This window comes from Mizuhopecten yessoensis, unplaced genomic scaffold, assembly GCF_002113885.1.
Source record: "Mizuhopecten yessoensis strain PY_sf001 unplaced genomic scaffold, ASM211388v2 scaffold3005, whole genome shotgun sequence".
NCBI classification, from domain to species: domain Eukaryota; kingdom Metazoa; phylum Mollusca; class Bivalvia; order Pectinida; family Pectinidae; genus Mizuhopecten; species Mizuhopecten yessoensis.
The window spans coordinates 3,773-24,984 of NW_018404828.1; the positions used below are offsets into that span (position 1 = coordinate 3,773).

The 21,212-nt window shown below is 37.9% G+C and overlaps 1 protein-coding gene across 1 annotated transcript; it reads right to left on the reverse strand.

The window, feature by feature from the left end:
- Nucleotides 1-13,662: 13,662 nt before the first annotated feature.
- On the reverse strand, nucleotides 13,663-15,613 carry LOC110446803. The gene is made up of 2 exons (XM_021492115.1): nucleotides 15,262-15,613; nucleotides 13,663-14,754 (listed from the first exon to the last, which is right to left on the reverse strand). Exons 1-2 carry the CDS (start codon nucleotides 15,611-15,613, stop codon nucleotides 14,462-14,464), a joined length of 645 nt encoding a protein of 214 aa, XP_021347790.1. The 3' UTR covers nucleotides 13,663-14,461.
- Nucleotides 15,614-21,212: the final 5,599 nt, after the last annotated feature.

Here is a 21,212-nt window from a genome sequence, read left to right on the forward strand (position 1 = left end):
ACTTTGTCCTTTATTTGTTGTCTATGTAGATATTTCATACGAAGTTTCAATTCAAATCCGGTTGTCCGATTTAAAATTCACCACATTGTTTACATTTTGCTGTTGAAGTATTTCCCTGTAATTAGGTTGGACGAAAAAACCCGAAAATTAACGCGCTGCAAAAATTTCCGCTTTACATGCCTGAGGCTACTTACAATTAGACATCAACTGGCAACACCTCGCTTTTAGCCTTAATGTTGTTCGTTCGCCCAGGTGAGGAAGGCAATGGGTTCTGTCCCCAAGCCGTGACATACCAAAGTCATTAAAAATAATAGTTGTTTTCCCTTCTTAACGATCAGCATTTATGATAATGGCAACAACTGGTTCACCCGTTGTCAGTATGATTGGCGGAATGCTGTGCAGCGTGCCTTCGGCAAGGTATTTCAGCGAGATAGCACTATGAAGTGGGCAATCACAAGGAGGCAAGTACATCAACGTGCAATGTAACTGCTGTGAAGGCTTTAGAGAATACCTTACAGCAAAGGGAAAGCCTCTTGACTTTGCAAATTTTACAGTGTCAGAACTGGATGACATCTTGTCAATGTTCTATCTGGAGATTCGTGGAAAAAATAGAGATTTATACAAGGAGAGTACATTCATGGCTTACAAACACGGGCTACAAAGGCACCTAGAGAAGACACGGAGTGATGTTAACCTGTTCAAAGGCGATGGATTTAAAAAAAGCATGAATGCGTTCAATTCTATGACAAAGGAGCTAAAAAGGCAGGGTAAAGCAGTTGTGGAGCATCGTCCCCCAATCAATGACGACGACCTGGAGATATTGTATGCTTACCTGTCAACTGATAGGGAATCTAGGCAGCTACTACAGTACAAGGTAATTATTTGTAGATACTAAACATACAGAAATATGTCTTTAAATACTTCCTTTTAAAAAAAAAAAAACACAAAAAGCAAGGATGTAATTAAATGCTACAGATTAAAACTGTTGACTGTAATTCATATTCATGTAATTTTGCAAAAGACTACCATGCAGTGTAGTATATTTAACTAATTTTAGCAAAAAAATGTTGGGCTGCTGTTTTCTAAATATTTTTATTCTGTATTTTGAATAGGTCTTTTTCGACTTGATGCTGCATTTGGTCATAAGAGGCAGGGAGAATCTTGCTACCTTGAAAAGATCTGACTTTTCTGTGACAACGGATGCTAAGCATATTGTATGTACGTGTATAAAGTCACAGACGAGAGGACAAAGAACCACCAGGATGACTCGGACAAGTCAGGAGACGGCAGAATGTATGAAATAAAAGGTATGTTTATACACTGTAGAAAGACAACAGATTTAATGTCATTGTGGACACAAATATCCATAACAGTTACACAAATAAATAAATGTCATAATGGGACTTGTTATTATTAAATTAGCCACGGTGTGCACACTTTTATTATAAATATAGAAATTTAGGGGAAGAAATAGTAACGGCAACAGTTTGTAGCTGGTCCATTTTATTTTATCCCTTTTTTTCTTCATTATTATAAACCAAGAATAAAAACACGTATTTGCATGTAGTAATTGTCCCGTTAGGTCATTGTTAAGTATCTCCGGACGCTTAACCCACAGAACAACAGGCTGTTCCAAATGGTGAGGGATACTCCAAAAAATGGGATTTATTTTAACAACTTTTCATTCGGTCACAACAAGCTGGGGTGCTTCATGAACGATATCTCCAAGTTAGCCGGACTGTCAAGAGTCTATACCAACCATTCACTGAGGACGACTACTGTGCACTTGCTTGATGCTGCACAAATACCGAGTCGGCACATTATGACGGTAACAGGACATAGTGCAGAAACATCACTAAAAACATATTCTGGAAAAACGGACGAGAACACTAAGAAAATCATATCGACAACGATCAGCGAGAAAATGAAAGGCGTTAACACGTAAAGGGTCAACTGTGTTAGAGGATATTACATCTACGGTGACCAACAACAGTGCCGATGATCTGATGGGTGTCAGTTTTGACCTAGAGCCACTGTCACATTCACTGCGTCCTCGGTCAATATTGCTAACCTGGGTCGATAGTACCATGTATCGACCGAAATCACCATGCTACAAAAGTTTTATTATTTTAATTGATTTTTTCAAAATTGAAAAAAAAAATAAAAAAAATATAGTTTCCATTTTTTTCCATTCTTTATTAGTCACAAATTTTAAAATCAACTAAACAAAAATATCAGAAAAATAATATTTTTTGATTAAATATCTGCAATAATCATTTAAATATCTGCGGTTAATATTGCTAACCTAGGTTGATAAAACCATTTATCGACCTCATCACCATGCTATAATTGTATATTATTACAGTATTAACTCTCCCTAATGATTTCACTTATAATTCGCCAAAAGTCAACTCGACCCAAAAATTTGTGTGAATTATCATGGATAATGTAATTGGTCGACATGACTGACTAAACTGACGGAATTAACCACATTGCAATGTTTATCGCGACAATGCCAGGGTTAACATCTTTATATATCTATTACAATAGCATAACAGTGTCAATTACACAGTAAAATAACATGTTAATCATTACAAAGGTACAAAACTTACATTATGGTATCACAAACTTCCAGAGAAGAAGAAAAGCTTGTAATGGCGAAGCGCTGCTGTGTATTTTAGCTTGGCTTTGATGATACAAACAATCAAGATGGCGTCATGTTACAACAATGAATATTTAATCAGGTCACAAGAACGTTTGTACAGGATGGTTTAAGTGAAGCGTGTATGTGACGTAGAGAATTAGACCTGAACAATATGTGTATATGACCATTTATTACAACCGCATGGTGTGTCTCTTGCACGTGGAATCTACTTTTCCACCTTATTACCTGGAAGATTTCTTATTGACACTACCGATACAGATGCTGATTACACAGACAAAGGGAAATAACTCTACCACCCTTAAGACCTTTTATTCACAGGACAATGACGGTACTGACTGTAACGGTTCACCCCCCGTCTGGTTTGACAATAGCACACTCATACAAACATCTGTTAAAAGAAACCAGTAGCAATGTTAACATATGACCTTACTTGTACATGAAGTTTAAAGTTCGTAAAGAATACACAGTTCATAAAAAGTACACAAACTAAGCTAGTTCACAAACTTGTAAATATCAATAGGTCCGAACTGTCTATTTAGAATCCTCGTAAGGAATCAGCACCACCATCTCGTTCACTGGAAGCATGCAGCTAGTGGATTTGCTGTCTGGGTTACAACACGCACTTCTGCCTTACGTACTTTCCCATCTTTACTGGAAATAACCTTTTTTACCACACCCAAAGGCCACTAGTTCCTTGCTACACTTTTGTCCCGCAGAAGAACCAAATCATCAGAATGAAGACTCCTTTGTTCAGCTGTTCACTTGCGGCGACTTTGCAAAATCTGAAGAAACTCCGACTTCCACCGTCTCCAGAACATTTCAGCCAATATTTGAACCCTCTTCCACTGCGCTCGATACAGGTTCGTAACATCCGTTGGAACAGATGGGCTCAATGGATATGGATTCTCTGGGTCTGACGAAACTGGTACAAGTGGTCGCGAATTTATTATTGCTGATACTTTGGCTAAAAAAGTTGACAACACTTCATGTGTGAAACCACACCCTGGCACGTCCATCAATAATGAATCTAAGATTCTTCTCGTCACACCTATCATACGCTCCCACACTCCTCCCATATGCGAGGAATGCGGATCGTTGAATTTCACAGAGGAAAGAAAGTTCCTCATTCCATCACTTTCAACATTAATCCCAAGATCTCCTGCTGACCCGATGTCATTGGATCCTCTGTCCGATCAGTACACTTTTGCGTTCCCTCGTATGGCAGTGAAGCGTCTCATGACGTTAATAAAGGAGGAGGAACTCATTTCCTCAATAACTTCAATGTGGACGGCTCTTGTCGCCAGACACGTAAACAGTACGGGCCAGCGCTTGGAGATGGCCTGTCCGCCCCTTGTTCGACGTGTTGATATTTGCCAGGGTCCAAAACAATCAACAGCAACGGACGTAAATGGTGTACCTGGAACCTAACGATCACGTGGTAACTATGACATCTGCTGGTAGCTCAGGCTTCCTCTTAGTCTTTGACATTTAACACACCTATGAATGACTGACGATACCAAGCGTTTCATGCCAATGATCCAGAATCCGCCACTACGCACAGCACCTTCAGTGATATGACGCCCCTGATGTTGCATTTTGTCGTGAAAATGACGTATTAACAGCTTGGCTACATGATGTCGTCTGGGGATCAAAATAGGTACTTCTCCAGTACATTGAGGTCAGCTTTGTTCAATCGTCCTCCAATCCTTAGAACACCCTCGTAGTCGATGTAGGCGCTCAGACTCAAGATTGGACTGTCCTTATAAAGAGCTTTACCATTGAGTACACATTCAATTTCCTTGCTGAATACTTCTTGTTGTACTTGCATGATAATGAATGTTTCAGTAGAAGCTCGCAACTCTGTAATCGTTTGATATGGTGAGAACTGGAACCATTGTTGAGGCCAGCAAGTCGCCGTGCAACACCCTTCAAAAACGTAATAGCCCGCAGTCTTCCCATTGTGAAAACCTCTCGAACCGAACTGTTCGAAGTCTTTGATTGGGCTGAATTGAAAGTTTTAAACAACTCACATCTGGGCGAATTTTTGAATCATCATCAGGTGACTGTAGCTCAAATATTTTGTATGTAACTTATGTGTTCATGTGAAGTAATTCTGGGTCTAGAATCCTTATGCTGTTTTGTAACAAATGAGATGGGACAGACCTGGTGCCGAAATCTGCTTGATTGTCATTGGTCGACATGTAGTTGCATTGACTAGGCTTAGTTGACCGCAGAATTATGTTGACACGGTTTTCCATATACACGAAAAAACTTCAACACGATTGTTCAAGTAGCCTAACACAACCTTACTGTCAGAATGAAACTGCATCTGCTCCACAGTCTCTGCTAGCTCTACAGTGATGACTGCTGCACACAATTCTAATCGTAGTATTGTGTGGCCATGTTTAGGTGACACTTTGGACTTTCCAATGATGAATCCCACATGAATTTCCCCATTAACATCCACTGTTTTCAGGTATGCCACGGCAGAAATGACCTTTTCTGACGCGTCACAGAAAATGTTTATTTCCTGTCACAGGGTATTCTGAAGTGAAATTGGTACGTATGTACGAGGGATAGAGAAGTCCTCCAAATGCTTTAGCGATTGACACCACTTTATCCACCGTTCCTTGTACTTGACTGACAGTGGTAGATCCCAATCAGTAGTCTCTGACATCATATCTCTCATCAATATCCTTCCATGTACAACAACTGGAGAGATAAACCCTAGAGGGTCAAACAAACTGTTAATTGTTGATAATACTCCTCTCCTAGTGTATGTCTCTTCTTCATCAGGGATAATGAACGTGAAAATGTCAGAGTCCAAATTCCAGTTCAAGCCTAAGCTCCGTTGTAGAGGTAGACTCTCTTGACTTATGTCCACATCTTTGAGGTCCTTTGCTAAATCCTCTTTCGGAAAGGCGTTCATGACTTCTCTGCAATTAGAGGCAATCTTGTAAAGACGCCAATTTCCTCCAGCAGCTAATGCTTTTTGTGCTCGTTGCATCAAATCTATGGCACTTGAAGCACTTCGGAATGAAGCCAACCAATCATCAACATAGAAATCCTTCTGTATAAACACTGACACGTCCGCACCGTAGACTTCTTCCTCCGTTTCTGCGCTTTTACGAAGACCGTATGTGGCAATCGTTGTAGAGGGACTATTCCCAAATACATGGACGCACATTCTGTATTCTATGATTTTTGCCCAGAATTGTTGTCTTTGAACCAGAAAAATCTCAAGAAATTGCGATGTTTCTCCTCTACATAGAACTCATAAAACATCTGTTGGATGTCAGCAAATACAGCAATCGGTTCTCTCCTGAACCGCATCAAAACTCCCAACAAATTGTTAGTTAGATTTGGTCCTGATACTAATACACTATTCAATGACAGGCCGTTACACTTTGCAGACGAGTCAAACACCACCCGAATTTGGTCTTTTTTTCTTTGGACGATACCCCCCAAAACTGGGCAGGTACCAACTTTCTTCATTCCAGGCTATCGGTGGAGCTAGCTCCGCATGACCACTGTCAAACATCCGCTTCATAAAAGTCATTTTTTCCCCCTTTTTGACGGGATCTTTCCTCAATCCAGCAATCAAATTACGCGCCTTATCTGTTGATAAACCCAGTTTATCATTATCTTTAGTTTGTCGAAACATACACAAACCGATTTCATCATGCTAGATGTCTGTTGTGCCAGTACCAGGGTTGAAGGTATCCTTCAAGACAAACTGATTACCACAGGGAGGAAATACAGTGTGTCTTCCATCCTTGAGAACGAAGGTTTTCTTAACATTGATCAATTCTGGACGATGTACATTTCCTAGACACGTCTCGCCGACGATAAACCAACCAAGATATAACTTCTGAGCGGACGGTGAACCTCTTCGACCAGTCCTCTGTTCAAGTACGTGATGAGCTTCAGGTAAGTCCCGACCTATCAGAAGAAGTATTTGTGATTGGTTGTCCAACTCTGGAATCTCTGTTGAGATGTCTTGAAGATGAGGACGATTCTTGTTGACACTTGGTGTAGCGATTTCCTCTCTGACATTAGGTATCTGAATACACTCCGTTAGACAATGTAATTCAATCGATAACATTCCATTAATGTCTTTGATGATAAACCCTCCTGAGTCAGTCCTCCGACCAGATGTCTCAAACACTCCTGCACAAGATGACAAGGATTACTGCATTTCTTTGAAATTTTCTTCATTGAAGGCATCATAAAATTCTGGTGTCGCTAGAGACTTGTTACTCTGATTAACTATTAAAGCATACAATTTTACAATTTTCTCTGGGTTGTCCTTTGAGTGTACTTGTACGAGATTTAATCCCTCCACTTTCTGACTTCTTGTATTGTTCATGTCATTCTCATTGGTTTCCCCGCCGTGCACATGTAAGGCTGTTGGATGACTGCTATTACCACACAGGTTACATCTCACATTTACTTTACACATTTTGGCAAGATGGTCAGAAGTCTCACCGCATTTTAAACACAAACCATTGTCTCTGATAAACCCTTCCCTACATTCACAGGCTTTGATTTGAAACTGCGGCACGAGTTAAGTGAGTGTCCTTCCATGTTATGAAATGGACATGATGGTTTTCCTTTCACTTTCGGCGTCTTTTGACCTATCCTGTTTTGAACCTTCAACCTCAGTCTTACATAACTTAATTTTAGAAGATTTACCACTGCTACTGCTGCTGAAGACCTTTGTGTTCTTATTTGAAGACTTATCTGTTCGTCCCATTCACTGACTGTTTTCCTCAGCTTCAGCCTCAGCACACAGCTTCTGTTCATGAAGGAGCTGTAGGTCTGCCTCTATCTCTTGATGTTTCAGTATTAGCTACAGAAAGGGGGCTTCTTGTTCCTTCAAACAAGAGGCCCATGGGCCTTAACGGTCACCTGATATATTTATACAGAGAGTTGATTTTGTTTTTAACATGAACAGAAATATTATTCAGCACACTGACTCCTTTGAGCCGCACCCTACAGCCCTTGGGGGAAGGGCTNTACCATATCTGGGTCTCGAGAAGAAGATTTTTAAAAATTCAGTCAATGCAGCCCTTTTTGGCCCCACCCGTCAGCCCCTTGGGGTCAGTCAGGGCTCATATGTGGATACTATCAAACTGCTACCTAATACTGATAATGCTAACCCAAATTGAATTACTTCCAATGGAAATTAAACAAATGCTGGTCCAAAATGTGATTTCCCTATATAAACTATAGTAAAGTTTACCCCCTCCCCAGCGGGAAACGTGAGACCCCAGGGTAAAGAAATTGACAATTTTGGTAAAGCACAGTAAGACACTTCCATATATGAAGAGTATTTGATTCTACCATATCTGGGTCTTGAGAAGAAGATTTTTGAAATTTTAGTCAATTTGACCCTTTTTGGCCCCGCCCCTCAGGTCTCTTGGGGCTTGGGAATAAACCGGCCACTATTTTTGTTGACCTTTGTCCATGGAAGGTCCCTGCAAAATTTCATTGAAATTGGTTCAGGGGTTTTGGAGAAGAAGTCGAAAATGTAAATTGTTTACGGACGCACGACGGACGACGGACGACGGACGACGACGGACAAAAGGCGATCGCAATAGGTCACTTGAGACTTTGTCTCAGGTGACCTAAAAAGCCTGTTGCTTTAATAATAATGTTTTTGATATATATATATATGCTATCCCTGCTTTGGCAGCCTCAGCTTTGGCCTTGGCTTTGGCCTTGAGAAGAGAGCTGGAGTTTGAACCCTCAGACCGCGATGACCTTGAACTCTGTGACCTTCTTGAAGTTGATTTCACATCAATGTCTATGACGGACCTTCTTGTCTCATTATCCTCAAGAATCTTATTCACTAATTGATCATTATGTTTGTCATCAACATCATGTCTCTGTAGTAGCCTCTCACCTTCCTTTGACCTGGAACCACTCAGGAATGCTACGCACTCACGTGAAACTAGACGATAACTGGCGTACGCTAAGCATATAGAAATGTGCACCTTTTTTAGTACTTCTGTTTTCTCCTTACACTTAACTCCTTCATCCAATGACTCCTGTACTTTAATCAATGATGTTTTTAACTTGCCTTGAAGTGTTTTAACTCTAGTTGTAAACAGCTCTGCTGCCTTCTCTGACAAATTGATGAAGCGACGTTCCTCAATTTCAGCTTCCCCCATTGGTTGGCTATCCATATTTCACGGTTCCAAATTATCAGAGCGAGATCTGGACAAGAGTATGTGGGTCCAATTCCTTTACTGTGCCTGCATGTTTCGGCCTTAGGCGATACACAGACAAACCCGAAGACTGCCGCATTTAGAGCGTGGCAATTGTATTGTTGTATTAAAGTAAAGGACTGTAACAAATAGAAATGATTAACAAATAAAGATGAGGTATGTCTATACTGACCTGAACATACTTGACAAATGCTTTACAATATTGTGAATTATTTCTACTATATATTCATGTACGAACAATACATGGCTCTAATAGAACCTCGATTACTAAGTTTAACAGTAATGATGTCACTAATAATTCGCCAAAGTCAACTCGACCGAAGAATTTGTATGAATTGTCATGGACAATGTAATTGGTCGACATGACTGACTAAACTGACGGAATTAACCACATGGCAATGCTTATTAACATCTCTATGACAATTGCATAACAGTCTCAATTACACAGTAAAATAACATGTTAATCATTACAAAGGTACACTAACATTATGGTATCAGAAACTTCCTGCTGATTACATGGACAAAGGGAAATAACTACCACCCTTAAGACCTTTCATTCCCATGACAATGACGGCACACGAGACTTGTATATACTGCGGCCAAAGTTTATTGTATATAGTAGTCGCTTCGTCCGTCCGTCTGTCCGTCCGTGTATCTGACAGCCGTTCCGAACAACTATAATTTCCGGAGTATATCGCAGCCGCTTTTGCATAAATGGGCGTCACACTTTGTATAAAGGTACGTCATTAGAAGGCAATGTGGCATATACTAAAATAACGTCAACGTGACCTGTTTTACCTTTACTCTTGACCTCGGGTAATAAAATGCATTAAAACATGTTCCTTCCACTTGAATGGGCATAAAGTTGCATATTAAAATGAGGTCATAATGACCTCTATTTGACCTTTTTGTGGTTTTGACCTAAAGTTCGTCGCCCCCTGCAGATCGGGGATCGAGATAATTAATACACCTGCTGTTACCCATTGCATGAATTGTCAGACGCAACTAATGTGGGAACGCCCTGCATAATCGGGGACTTGCATTTGTGCCCTCCACTTAAACATAAAACTAAATCTGCTGCACCAGTTGCAATAGTTGGGATCTTTATATTATCTCTCTACTTCTGACAACTAGTTATTTCCTAGCGCCTTGCTTGGCAATACTTCTCCTTTTATGTTGAACGTGCGCCCAGGTGAGAAAGGCAATGAATTCTGTCACCATGCCGGTACATGCAAATGTCCTTAAAAATGGTAGTTGTTATCCCCAGTTTAATGGTCAGTATTTATGAAAGTGGAAACTGATTCATTCGTTGTTAGTATAATGTAACCGAGCGGAATGCTGTGCTTGGTGCCAAGGAGGAAAATACACCAACATACCCTTCCTCCGGCACTCATGCACATATGCACACTTGCACGCATACATAATATACATGTTCACAACAGATGCAACCTCCTTTAAACCTACAGAAGATTACCTGAAAGGATACAATAATAATACAAAAACATGGCTGTTGCAAAACCAATGCAAATTTAAGAATCAATCGCACCTTTAGTTAAAAGAGTTAAAAAAAATGAAAAAAATCATGAAATCTGCATAAAAGGGTGTATAACAGGGTGTCGTTCTAACCCCCCTATCTTTTTGTTTTCCCTGGAAACATATTTTGATTTTTTATGATTTGTAGCAAGTTATTGTATATACCAATTTAAAAAAGAATTTGTCGACACATTTTTTTTCTATTCGACTTTACAATCATTTTTTGTAAAAGTGATTAAAAAGGGTAGCCATTTTGATTTTTTTTTATATTTATCATATTGTTCTTAGTTAAATTCAAAAAAGAAAATATATATTTTTTGCGGGTACCTTAATGACTTAAAAAGGGCAAAAAATGACATTTGGCGGACTTCAAAGGGGGGTAACTCTTTCAAAGGATTTTTTTTAAAATAGCCTGGAAATCTATTCTCAAATTTTGATATTTTGTTAGGTACACCCCAAAGAACAATATTTGCGAAATTAAAAAAAAATCATTGTCTATATTTATTTTGCCTCTAGTGTCCTTCTCTACCTTAAATAATTCGAAAAACGTGGCCGGTTTCCTTTTCATAACCAAAGAATTTCCAATTCAACCCACAAAGTCGTTCATATATCCCTGTTACAAGACAACAATCAATTTGTTACACTTTGACAAAAACATTTATCAAATTAATCATAAGTTTAATCTTTGTTTCGAGAATATATCATCACAAATCTTATATATTATAACCATTTTAAAACAGCTAATTATGTTGTGAATTCCTCAATGTTTGATTATTATGAAAATTTGACATTTGTTTTGGTTTTGTGAATAAGCTATTAAAACGAGGGTTTAACTGATATGATACCATAACTTATATTCTTGATGTTCTACTTTCAAGTTGTAACCTGATATGTCTCCGAAAGAAATATCCTTCTAGGGGAGAGGCTATTTACGTTCAGTGTGACTATGCCATGTGGTATTATACCAAAGCATACGCATAACTGACAAATGATAAGACAAAGAAATTACTCTATTTTTATTAACTAAAGCAGTTAGGAAAAAGAAGGCAAATGGGATACAAAGTAAGTTATAAACATCGTAGTCAAACAAGCGCCTTTATACATCTAAAACAATCAAACAAACTCAAAACAAAACCTTTGTCATTGTAATCAAACAGGTGTTAGTCACACATTGTTATCCAACAAGCGTTTTTCATCAATCGTAATTTTAAAAAGGGTTTGTCAAGCATCGTAATCTAACATGTTGTAATCCATCGTAATCCAACATATGTTTGCTCTACGTCGTAATCCAACAGATGTCCATATGTCAGTCATAATCCAACAAGTGTTTGACACAATTTACAATCGTAATTTAACAAATGTTTGATATGCATATCATTATTTATCATTTTACACACTATAATGACCATATAAGATATGGTTATATACAGATGACAAAAGACACCGGGAACAAAAATTGTCCGTACATGAGATACAAAAAACAAAAAAGTTTTTTTCATGTCCTAGCTATAGCCAAGCCGAATTGTGCGACCTATGAAGATTGGATGAAGTTTACAGTAACCTCTTCATTTGGTACTAGAGTTGTACAATGGTGGAAGAATAAAATAATCACTACATTCTAAAAATCTAATACATGTCAAAAAAACCTAAAAAAATGAATTATCATTCCATTAGTTACAATGAAAATGTGAAGGCCATATATCTTATTATTTGTTTTTTTTTATTTATTTTTTGAACACTTTTAGATAAGTCAACATTGTGAATTGATAAACAAGCTAACAATTTGATCTGAAACGCCATTTAACGTAGAATGATATCTGTATATAAATCTCCGATGCAAAACCAGAGGCAAAGATTATCTTATGCTTTGAACGGGGATAATTTTGCGTCAGGATTGCTTCGCGTTGGATAAATTTTGTGGTTTAAAAGAAAATGCGATACACCAAAAACATGACCAAGAGCATTTAGCAGTGACCTGCTGTACGTTTTTCAGCTCATCATAATGCGAGTTAAGCACGGGAATAATTATTTTTTTCGTATTGAAATTACTTGTGAAAAGAAAGTTCTACGGGGAGATATTACAACATTTGCTCTTATCTTAGATACTAAGCGTGCATTTAGTCTCACTGTAAAAGTTTTTGTATTTTGTATTGATTTACAGCCCATCGGCAATTAGAGTCATTTAGGGCCAAACAGCAGTGTAAAAAAAGTTAATCACAAAAAACTGAATACATAAAATCAAGAAACAAAAGGTTAAGATCTGTAAGTATGTCAAAATATATCAAAAGTAAACGAATTGTTTATAAAATATATCTTATCTTATAGAGATTAATTGAATGTAAATAATCATAGATTGATTGCACAGAAACTGTATCAAAAAAAGTTTCATAGAGATAGCGTCATTTTAAGAATTATCTACTGAATTATTTGTGCAACAAGATAATCAGAATATTGACAACAATATTGCAACAAAAATAGGCATATGTTCTATATTACTCAGAAAGAGAAAAAAAATAACTGTAGGTTTGGCCGCTTTGGACTACATACTGATTATAATTTGACTATAGGTCTGAAAACGTCAAAATCTACTTTTCTGATTTACCGTTTGATAAATCCCTTTTAAAGGGATCGTATACTATGTCAGTTCTAAGAATTATATCATAACAAAATCTAGGTTTTTGAAATGTACATTGGCATAACACTGTGTAAAGAGCTTCAAATGACTAAATAACAGTGTACAACACTATATCTAGATATTCATACGGCAATCAAGTGTAACTTTGATTGTAAGACAATATAACAATTCATGCATTACTCTGAATTATACCGCAATAATATTTACTATGGATCCTGTACAGTGTTCAGTTGAAGACCTAAACGTAACACAAGGACTGTGCGGTCTTCAATCTGATATTAAAGCTTGTATACTGCATGTATATGCGGTCTATAACCAATATATATATATATTTTACCTACATTGTATATTGCAGACCAAATCTAATTAATACACTATTCTATGGGAGTTATCCCCCTTCCCCCACACACACCATATTTTATATAATAACCTCTTAATTATGTAAATATCTAATTAGATTTACAAATGTTAATTTTTGACAGTAAGCAAAATCTTATTATTATAAATTCAATCCATTATGTCCATATAACTACCATCAATGGAGAGGACTTATATAGGCTATAAGCCTGTTGTCCAATCCTTTTGACAGTGTAACATTCTTTTATGTCAATAAAATATGTTGAAATGAAAATAACAATTCACATCTGCTGTATATAAAATGGAAGATTTCACAAGTAATATGTTCTAAGCATGTGACGTAATATTCAAAACTCATAATAAAAATACACAGTTGCAAAATCACACAATTTTTGACATCTACATGTACATAAAAATTGAAAATCAAATCAATAAATAGTTAAAACTATCTCTCACCGATTGGTGCATAGAGGCTCAATAGCAAAGTAAATAACAAAATCAGACAGCCTATGTTTCGTTGATAATTCAATTTCGTTATTTTCACATGATGGTATAACAACTTCACCATATGAACCATTCTTATTAGCTGTAGTCCTGATAAAAGGATATTTTCAGTTTCGGGCTTTTTAAATAATGCTTTTCCTTCCGAATCACCAGCAAGGAAGAGAATTGCGAATAAAAGTATGAAAAGCTATATATAAAGATATCTGGAATAATAAAATCCTCATCGGAGATTCATTTTAAATTGTAAAAAAGTCACCATGAAAATTGGGTAAATCACACGCATATACAAAACACAACTTTGTTTCGTTCTGTTGTGTTGTCTGAACTGTTAAATGTTAGTACTTTGTTGTAAGTAACATTTCTATGAGAAAAAACATCTTGTTCCACTAACATTGTGTTATAAGGTTCGGCTGAAAGTGTCAGTGAACCTGTTAAAACATATATCTATCTTATATATGTATATGTGAGAAGTAATGTGTGTGAATGTCCAGAGTGACATGAATATTTTTCACACGTTCATACTTTTCTTCCTAATCATGGTGACCAAATCTTCGCTGTTGTATGCCAGTCCATCCGACAAACCTTCATCGCGGTTAACAACCTGCCAATGGTTGCCTCCGACTTGAATGTATCTATCCAATACCAGAGGAGAGCACTCATTCTTGCCTGGAATGTGACAGGATGGCCAAGTTCATGCTGCTCTATTATTGGAGGTGGCAATCCGAGCTCAATGCACAGGTTGAAGAACGTGCTGCCAACATTGGTGACGATTTTCTTTATCTCAGCATTAGTCGGGGTTCTATTACAGACATCGCTTGGGACCATATCTGCAAAACAGACAATTTTTCTTTATGTCATATAACCTGGTAAATTATTCATAAATCAATTAAAGGGAATACTACAAAGATACATTGTACACCTGCACGGTATTTTATTTTAAAACGAATTGGAAACAGCGAAATTGTACAGCCATTTCCTCCTATATTTCCTCATGAACAGTTTTCAATTTATAAGCAAACTTTCACAAATGTGGACAGAGTAAACCAAGGCTTCTTCAATTTTCAGACTGTTCCCTTTATTGAACCGTTCAATGTGTATGTATTTCAAAAATGAAATCTGTAAAAGCTGATTAGACTTCAGCATGGAATCAATGCCAAGCGTTCACAGAAAATTTATTTTTGCACCCACTCAAGTGGACTAACTGAAAGGCCTGACCAAATTAGAAAACATTCCTTAAATACCATAGAAACATACATATGCTGTATCACAACACGTAGTTTATGTTTACATATATCGTGTTTATAATAAGGTACATGGGTATTTCTTTCTCTAACCTTGATCATGTGATTCCTCTTCAGTTTCTAACACTTCGCAGACACTATCAGCTGCCAAGTTAACCGCCATCATAGCTCGCTGGATGTCCTGGAACGTCTGATTCGGGTAAGTGTTTGTCCATTTGAGAAACATCTTTGTAATCAGTGTGATTCCCGCCAAGCTTTGTGACTCCCATTTGGTGGTCTGGATCTCTGGGTAAGGAAGACCAAGCTCAACAAAAAGGCACTCACAGCTGGATGCATCGACCAGACGAGACAAACGGCCAAGTTCCCTTGGTGACGGCCTTCTGTTAGAGATGGCATTGTCACCCTCCGTTCTAAACAAACCAGAGGACAATTTATAGTCAGACATGTTAGAGTTTGTGAACGAGAATTAAAAGACAACATTTGAAAATGTCGATGGGTGGTATAGCTACTACTGTAACAAGTTTTACAGTAGTGCTTCCCAATAACCTGTTCTATATATATATGACACATGCATTGAAGTCGAATATGCACCTAACTGTGTCAGGTTTTTGCCACTGCCACTACTACGAATAATTTCATATTTTGCGAAGATTAGAGAAATCCTTTTTCACGAAATGGCATGCAGGCATCTTTAAAGATCTATAAAAGCAGAAAGGCAATTTTAATTATGCGTATATTGTTCTTCGCTAGACAAAAAATTGTGGTTTAATGCAATGCAGTTTTTGTAACTTTCTCACCGAAATGACAGGTTTTCGGAAAATGAGGATGCACTTTTTCTTTTAAATCGTTCGCGCATTAGCTTTCAATGTACACTGTAATTAAACGGTTAAAAGAACGTGATTTGATAATGATTCACGTTTTTGGTTCTCTTTGACTAGGCCCGGTCTCGCCATGGGAAACAGGCTAGTATCGGTGAACCAGTTTCTTACTATATCATCTCTCAAGCCCATATTTTAACGGTGAAGTAAGCTCGACTTACGGACAGTGTTCCTTACATCTGTTTTTTGTGTACTGATGTCAATGAATGTGACGCAATTTAGGAACAAGATATATTGTCCTGATATTGACCATATATTACACGTTACGGAGCTCAATTCCCACAGCATTTTTAGAAGATATCCGTTATATTGCCATAACCCACTCATCGGTGCGCCCGCCATTTTTGTTTTGAACCTGAAAGTTTTCTGTCATCACATTCTGAGCACGTCAGATTCTGCTTTATGTACGTTGATGACGAATGATGACTATTTATTTGTTTTCTGCATCGGTTTTTGCCGCGAGTTTCACAGGATATTGTAGCGTTCTCGAAGTGTTGATTATTTATTCTCGCTGTTGAGATATGGAACCCAAACGCCGAACGACTAGGCCTACTCGATACAACCCCGAATTAATTAAAAACTGGATGCTTTCCCGGCTAAAAGAAGCTTGTGAGGAACTAGGAATTCACGCTCAAGGTAACGCTCGACGATTTGTTCTCGTTCGTTTGCTGCGTGCCAACGATAGGATTTCCCCCGTTGCGGGCCCCACGCTTGAAGGTGCGCGATCCCAAGATGCACAGCGAAGCGGAAGTGACAATAAAGATGGCGGCGCCCATGATACGAGCTTTCTACAGGCATTTAGAGATTGCTTATATGCAGAAGAACATTTTCATCTCTAAATGACAAGTAAATGCTTGTCATTTAGAGATGAAAATGTTCTAAGTAAATGCTGTCCCTGCAGGTAGGGCGTAAGAATTGTACCTGCTGCCCCCAATTGCATGATCGTAAGAGGCGACTAAATTTGGGACCTTATCTCTTCTCTCCTTTCTAAATAACTTTCTTCTTCCTAATGTCTCCCTTGACAATGCCTCACTTTTGGCCATTTGTTGAGCGTTCGCCCCTGTGAGGAAGGCTTTGGGTTCTGTCCCCTGGCCGAGACATACCAAAGTCTTTAACAATGGTAGTTTCTACTCCTGCTTAACGCTCAGCAAATTAGGAGTGGGACGACTGGTTCGCCCGTTGTCAGTATAATGTGACCGGGTGAGGCGTCCTGCTGGGTGTCTTCGGCAGTATGTTTCAGTGAGGTAGCACTATAAAGTCGGCATCAGTTCCGCGCTATCACAAGGAGATAAACACGAACATATCGCAGCCTCCCAAAATACACACGCATACACTACACGCATGCATCTTGCACACAGGGGAGGCCGTCCTTAAATGACCTTAGCTGTTAATAGGACGTTAAACAAAATCAAACAAACAAACAAAAACAAGTAAATGCGCTAACAAATAACAATAATTGATTACAAACATGTACAGATATGACTGGCGGTCAGAGTCCCGGGGTTAATTTCAGCGTACGAGCGGTTTCATATTTTGTCATCAATGTATATTGTGTATAAATATAGTCTATATTATAGATTTATGTCTGAAGTGAGTCTGTATCTTTGTACCTGCAGATGTAGTCCCTCTGTTATTCACGTTTCCATACCTGCTAGGGGGGCATCTCCCGAGTCAAGTACACATTCTTTACACTCACTTTTCCTTTGTGATTCGAATTGTGTATAATGCATTTGAGACCGCTAAAATGGCTACTGTATCTGGTGGATTACTCCACCTTTTTTTGTCTGTACAAGAGTGAGTCTTTGTACCTGCAGACGTAGCCCCCTGTTAGTCACGTATTGCCTTAATACGTGCGAGTGGGGATACCTCCTGAGCTTTGTACATGTACTTACATTCACGCTTACTTATGTATTCACACGCCTGGTGGGATCGCTCGCTAGGCTACATTTCTTTTTCTGTCTTACATAGCAGTGTCGCCTGCCGCGTGTCGATATCGCTCGATGAGTTAGTATTTATATGCAATTTGTATGTAAAGTACTTTGTGTTGTTTTAAACAGTCAGATTTTCACAAATAAAACACCAAATGTTTGTCAGTACTGCAGCAGTACCTTACATCAATCTTGTTTCTGCCCATGTTCCCCCGTAACTATGGCAACATTAACAGACACAGTCAAACAGAGTCCTCCAGGTCAGAGAGGTAATCGTAATAAGACAGAATCATCTACAGATACTTACTGTCGCTTTCGTGTATTCCATGATGGTAAGGAGCTGTGCACCAACTTTAATGGTGAAAGGGGCTGCAATTCAGCATATTGTAACAGTTCCAATCCGAACAAGAAGAGATAGCGTTAATAGCGTCTACACCTATTAATGTTGACGTTTTAAGGCAGGAACTGCAGGAAAGGGAATTTGTAGAGGATTTGCTGCACGGCCTAACTTTGGTTATATGATGACACAGGTTTTCAGCTCATTCCAGAAGCCTAATTTTGGTGTAAGAATTTGAAGTCTGCTTTAAAGAATAAAAACTGTGTGTCTTCTTTGATTCAAAAAGAAGTTGACAAAGGATTCTAATAAGTCCTTTCACACAAATTCCTCTTAAAAGCTACCTATCAACCCGCCATGTGGTCTATCTTCCTCAGCTCATGGAATGGAATTCCTTTCTTTCTGGATGACAACGTTACCTTGGCTACTGACTTGCATTTGTATACAGATGCTACCCTAAGTGCTTTTGTAGGCATTCTTGGTCGCAGTTGGTTTCAAGGATCTTTTCCCCCTTCACAACTTGAAGAGGATACTTCTATGGCCTTATTTGAACTTTGTCCCATAGTGATGGCTTGTTGTTTTATGGGGTCATTTGTAGTCGTGAAAAAGAATCTTATTTCACTGTGACAACCTTGCTATTGTTGACATTATAATTCAAGGTAGATCTAAGGTTCAAAGTATTATGACACTTATGAGACGTCTAACTCTCCATGGCTACACACAATTGTTATTCATGCTATACATATTGAGGGCAAAATAAATATTGTGGCCAACTCTATTTCTCGTGAGCAGATGGACAGATTTCGAACGCTGGCCCCTTATGCCCATTATCAGCCTACCCCGTGCCTACCAGCCCACGAGGTCATGATGCCATGAACATTGATTTTTGGTCACATCAGATGAATGCTTTTGGTAAATAGGTAACACTTTGATGTTATTGTTAGCACAGTTATGAATATGTTTGTTCACTTGTAAAAATCTAAGGTCATCATGAATTGTTTGTTGCTTGTGAAGAGTCATTCTTTGACGTAGTTCAAGCCCTGTTTGGCCAATATAAAATTCCAAACATTTAACACAAACTATAGCATATATAACATTCTTCGACTTACCAAATGCATTCATCTCTTGTGATAAAGAGGGAAGTTAAGGAGTCGGAGTTAATGAAACTGTTGAAACCCAGTCTGAATAGTTCACATTAAATTCAACGTGTCATGATTTAAGCAACTGCTGTGCTTTAAATATTATTGTTCATATTTTATTGTTGCCGTAAAGGAAACAATTTGTATCTCCCGTATTTTTTATTGTTGGTAAGATCATATATTTATGCATTTGTCTAAGTATTGTGACGTCACAACTAAGCTTGTATTGTTGTTGACCTCATGGATTTATGTGTATGCCTTCTGTGACGTCATAATGACTTTGCATTATTGATGACGTCATACTTTCTTGTGTAAACAACTATGACCTCACAATGCCTGTTTTCAAAATAAACAGTCTCCTGATGAACGGGGAATCAACCCGAGAAAGGCCTAGAGACGCTTTCTCTGTCTTTTGTTTTATTTTTTTATATCTAATACCAACATAAGGACTTCTCAATGTTTTCTTTATAGTCTACATTATAGATTTATTGTCTGAAGTGAGTCTGTATCTTTGTACCTACAGATATAGTCCCCCTGTTAGTCACGTTTCCATACCTGCTAGCGGGACACTTCTCAAGTCACGTACACATTTTTTACACTCCCTTTTATGCATTTGAGATCGCTCAAATGGCTACTGTATCTGGTGGACTACTACAACTCTTTTGTCTGTACAAGAGTGAGTCTTTGTACCTGCAGACGTAGCCTCCCGTAAGCCATGTATTGCCTTAAATACCTGCGAGTGGGGTTACCTCCTGAGCCATGTACTTACATTCACGCTTGCTGATATTCACACGCCTAGTGGGATCGCTCGCTAGGCCACATGTCTTTTTCTGTCTTACACAGCAGAGTCGCATGCCTCGTGTCGAGATCGCTCGATGAGTTAGTATTAATATGTATTTTGTATGTAAAGTACTTTGTTTGTTTTAGGTCATATTATGTTGAGTAGTTTAAATTACTTATGAGCAGCCCCCAAGAATGCCAAAATAATAATCTTATTTTTTTATAACTGAACAAGTCACTAGTTTCGAACCTTTAATACATTTTCTTGAACTATAATTACTTTTGTTTTGTTGTGTATAAATTAATATTAAAATGTATTATTATTTCAAAATCACAATGTTTTATGCTAGTATTGCTGTAACATAATAATGTTTTATGTTACTATTGTTTTAATATTACAACGTATTATGTTATTATTGTTTTTATATTACAATGTATTATGGTAATATTGTTATGATATTACAATGGATATGTAATTTTTGTTTCAAAATTACAATAGTATATGTTACAACTCTTACTGCTTGTTGTTAGTGGTTCTTGTTTCAATATAACTGTATTAGTATTTTGACGGCTTTTGATTTATCACTTATACCTATGTTATTGTTTGTGTTTGTTACCTTGCGCCATACAGTAACTTACTCTAATGTTATGATTCGAGGTTTGTTGCTGTTATTTGTAGACTAATGTGTTGTAATGGGATTTTATTACCGTTTAATTGCAATGATTGTGAGGTGGTTTGATTTTCCAATCTGATATAAACCTTTTTAATACTTTAAATAGTTTATTGAGAAGAGATGCCTTCAAAAGCAAACCCCGTTTCCGGGATTAACCGATGCATAAAATGATCTATATTTCTGTTCCTTTACTGCACTCCAGTGAAAACGCTGTCCTCTGTATAAAACATAAATCATAGAGTAGCAGTGGGGAGATTAAACTGATATAAATGTTCAAGAATTCCAATTACAGAAAATTGTCATGATAAACC

What these genes read in the sequence shown, in the direction of transcription:
- LOC110446803 (XM_021492115.1), bottom strand. Translation starts at nt 15,613, where the DNA reads ATGTCTGACTATAAATTGTCCTCTGGTTTGTTTAGAACGGAGGGTGAC. An exon ending in AGAGGAATCACATGATCAAG is followed by an intron (nt 14,755 to 15,261) that starts GTTAGAGAAAGA and finishes TCTGTTTTGCAG; the next exon opens with ATATGGTCCCAAGCGATGTC.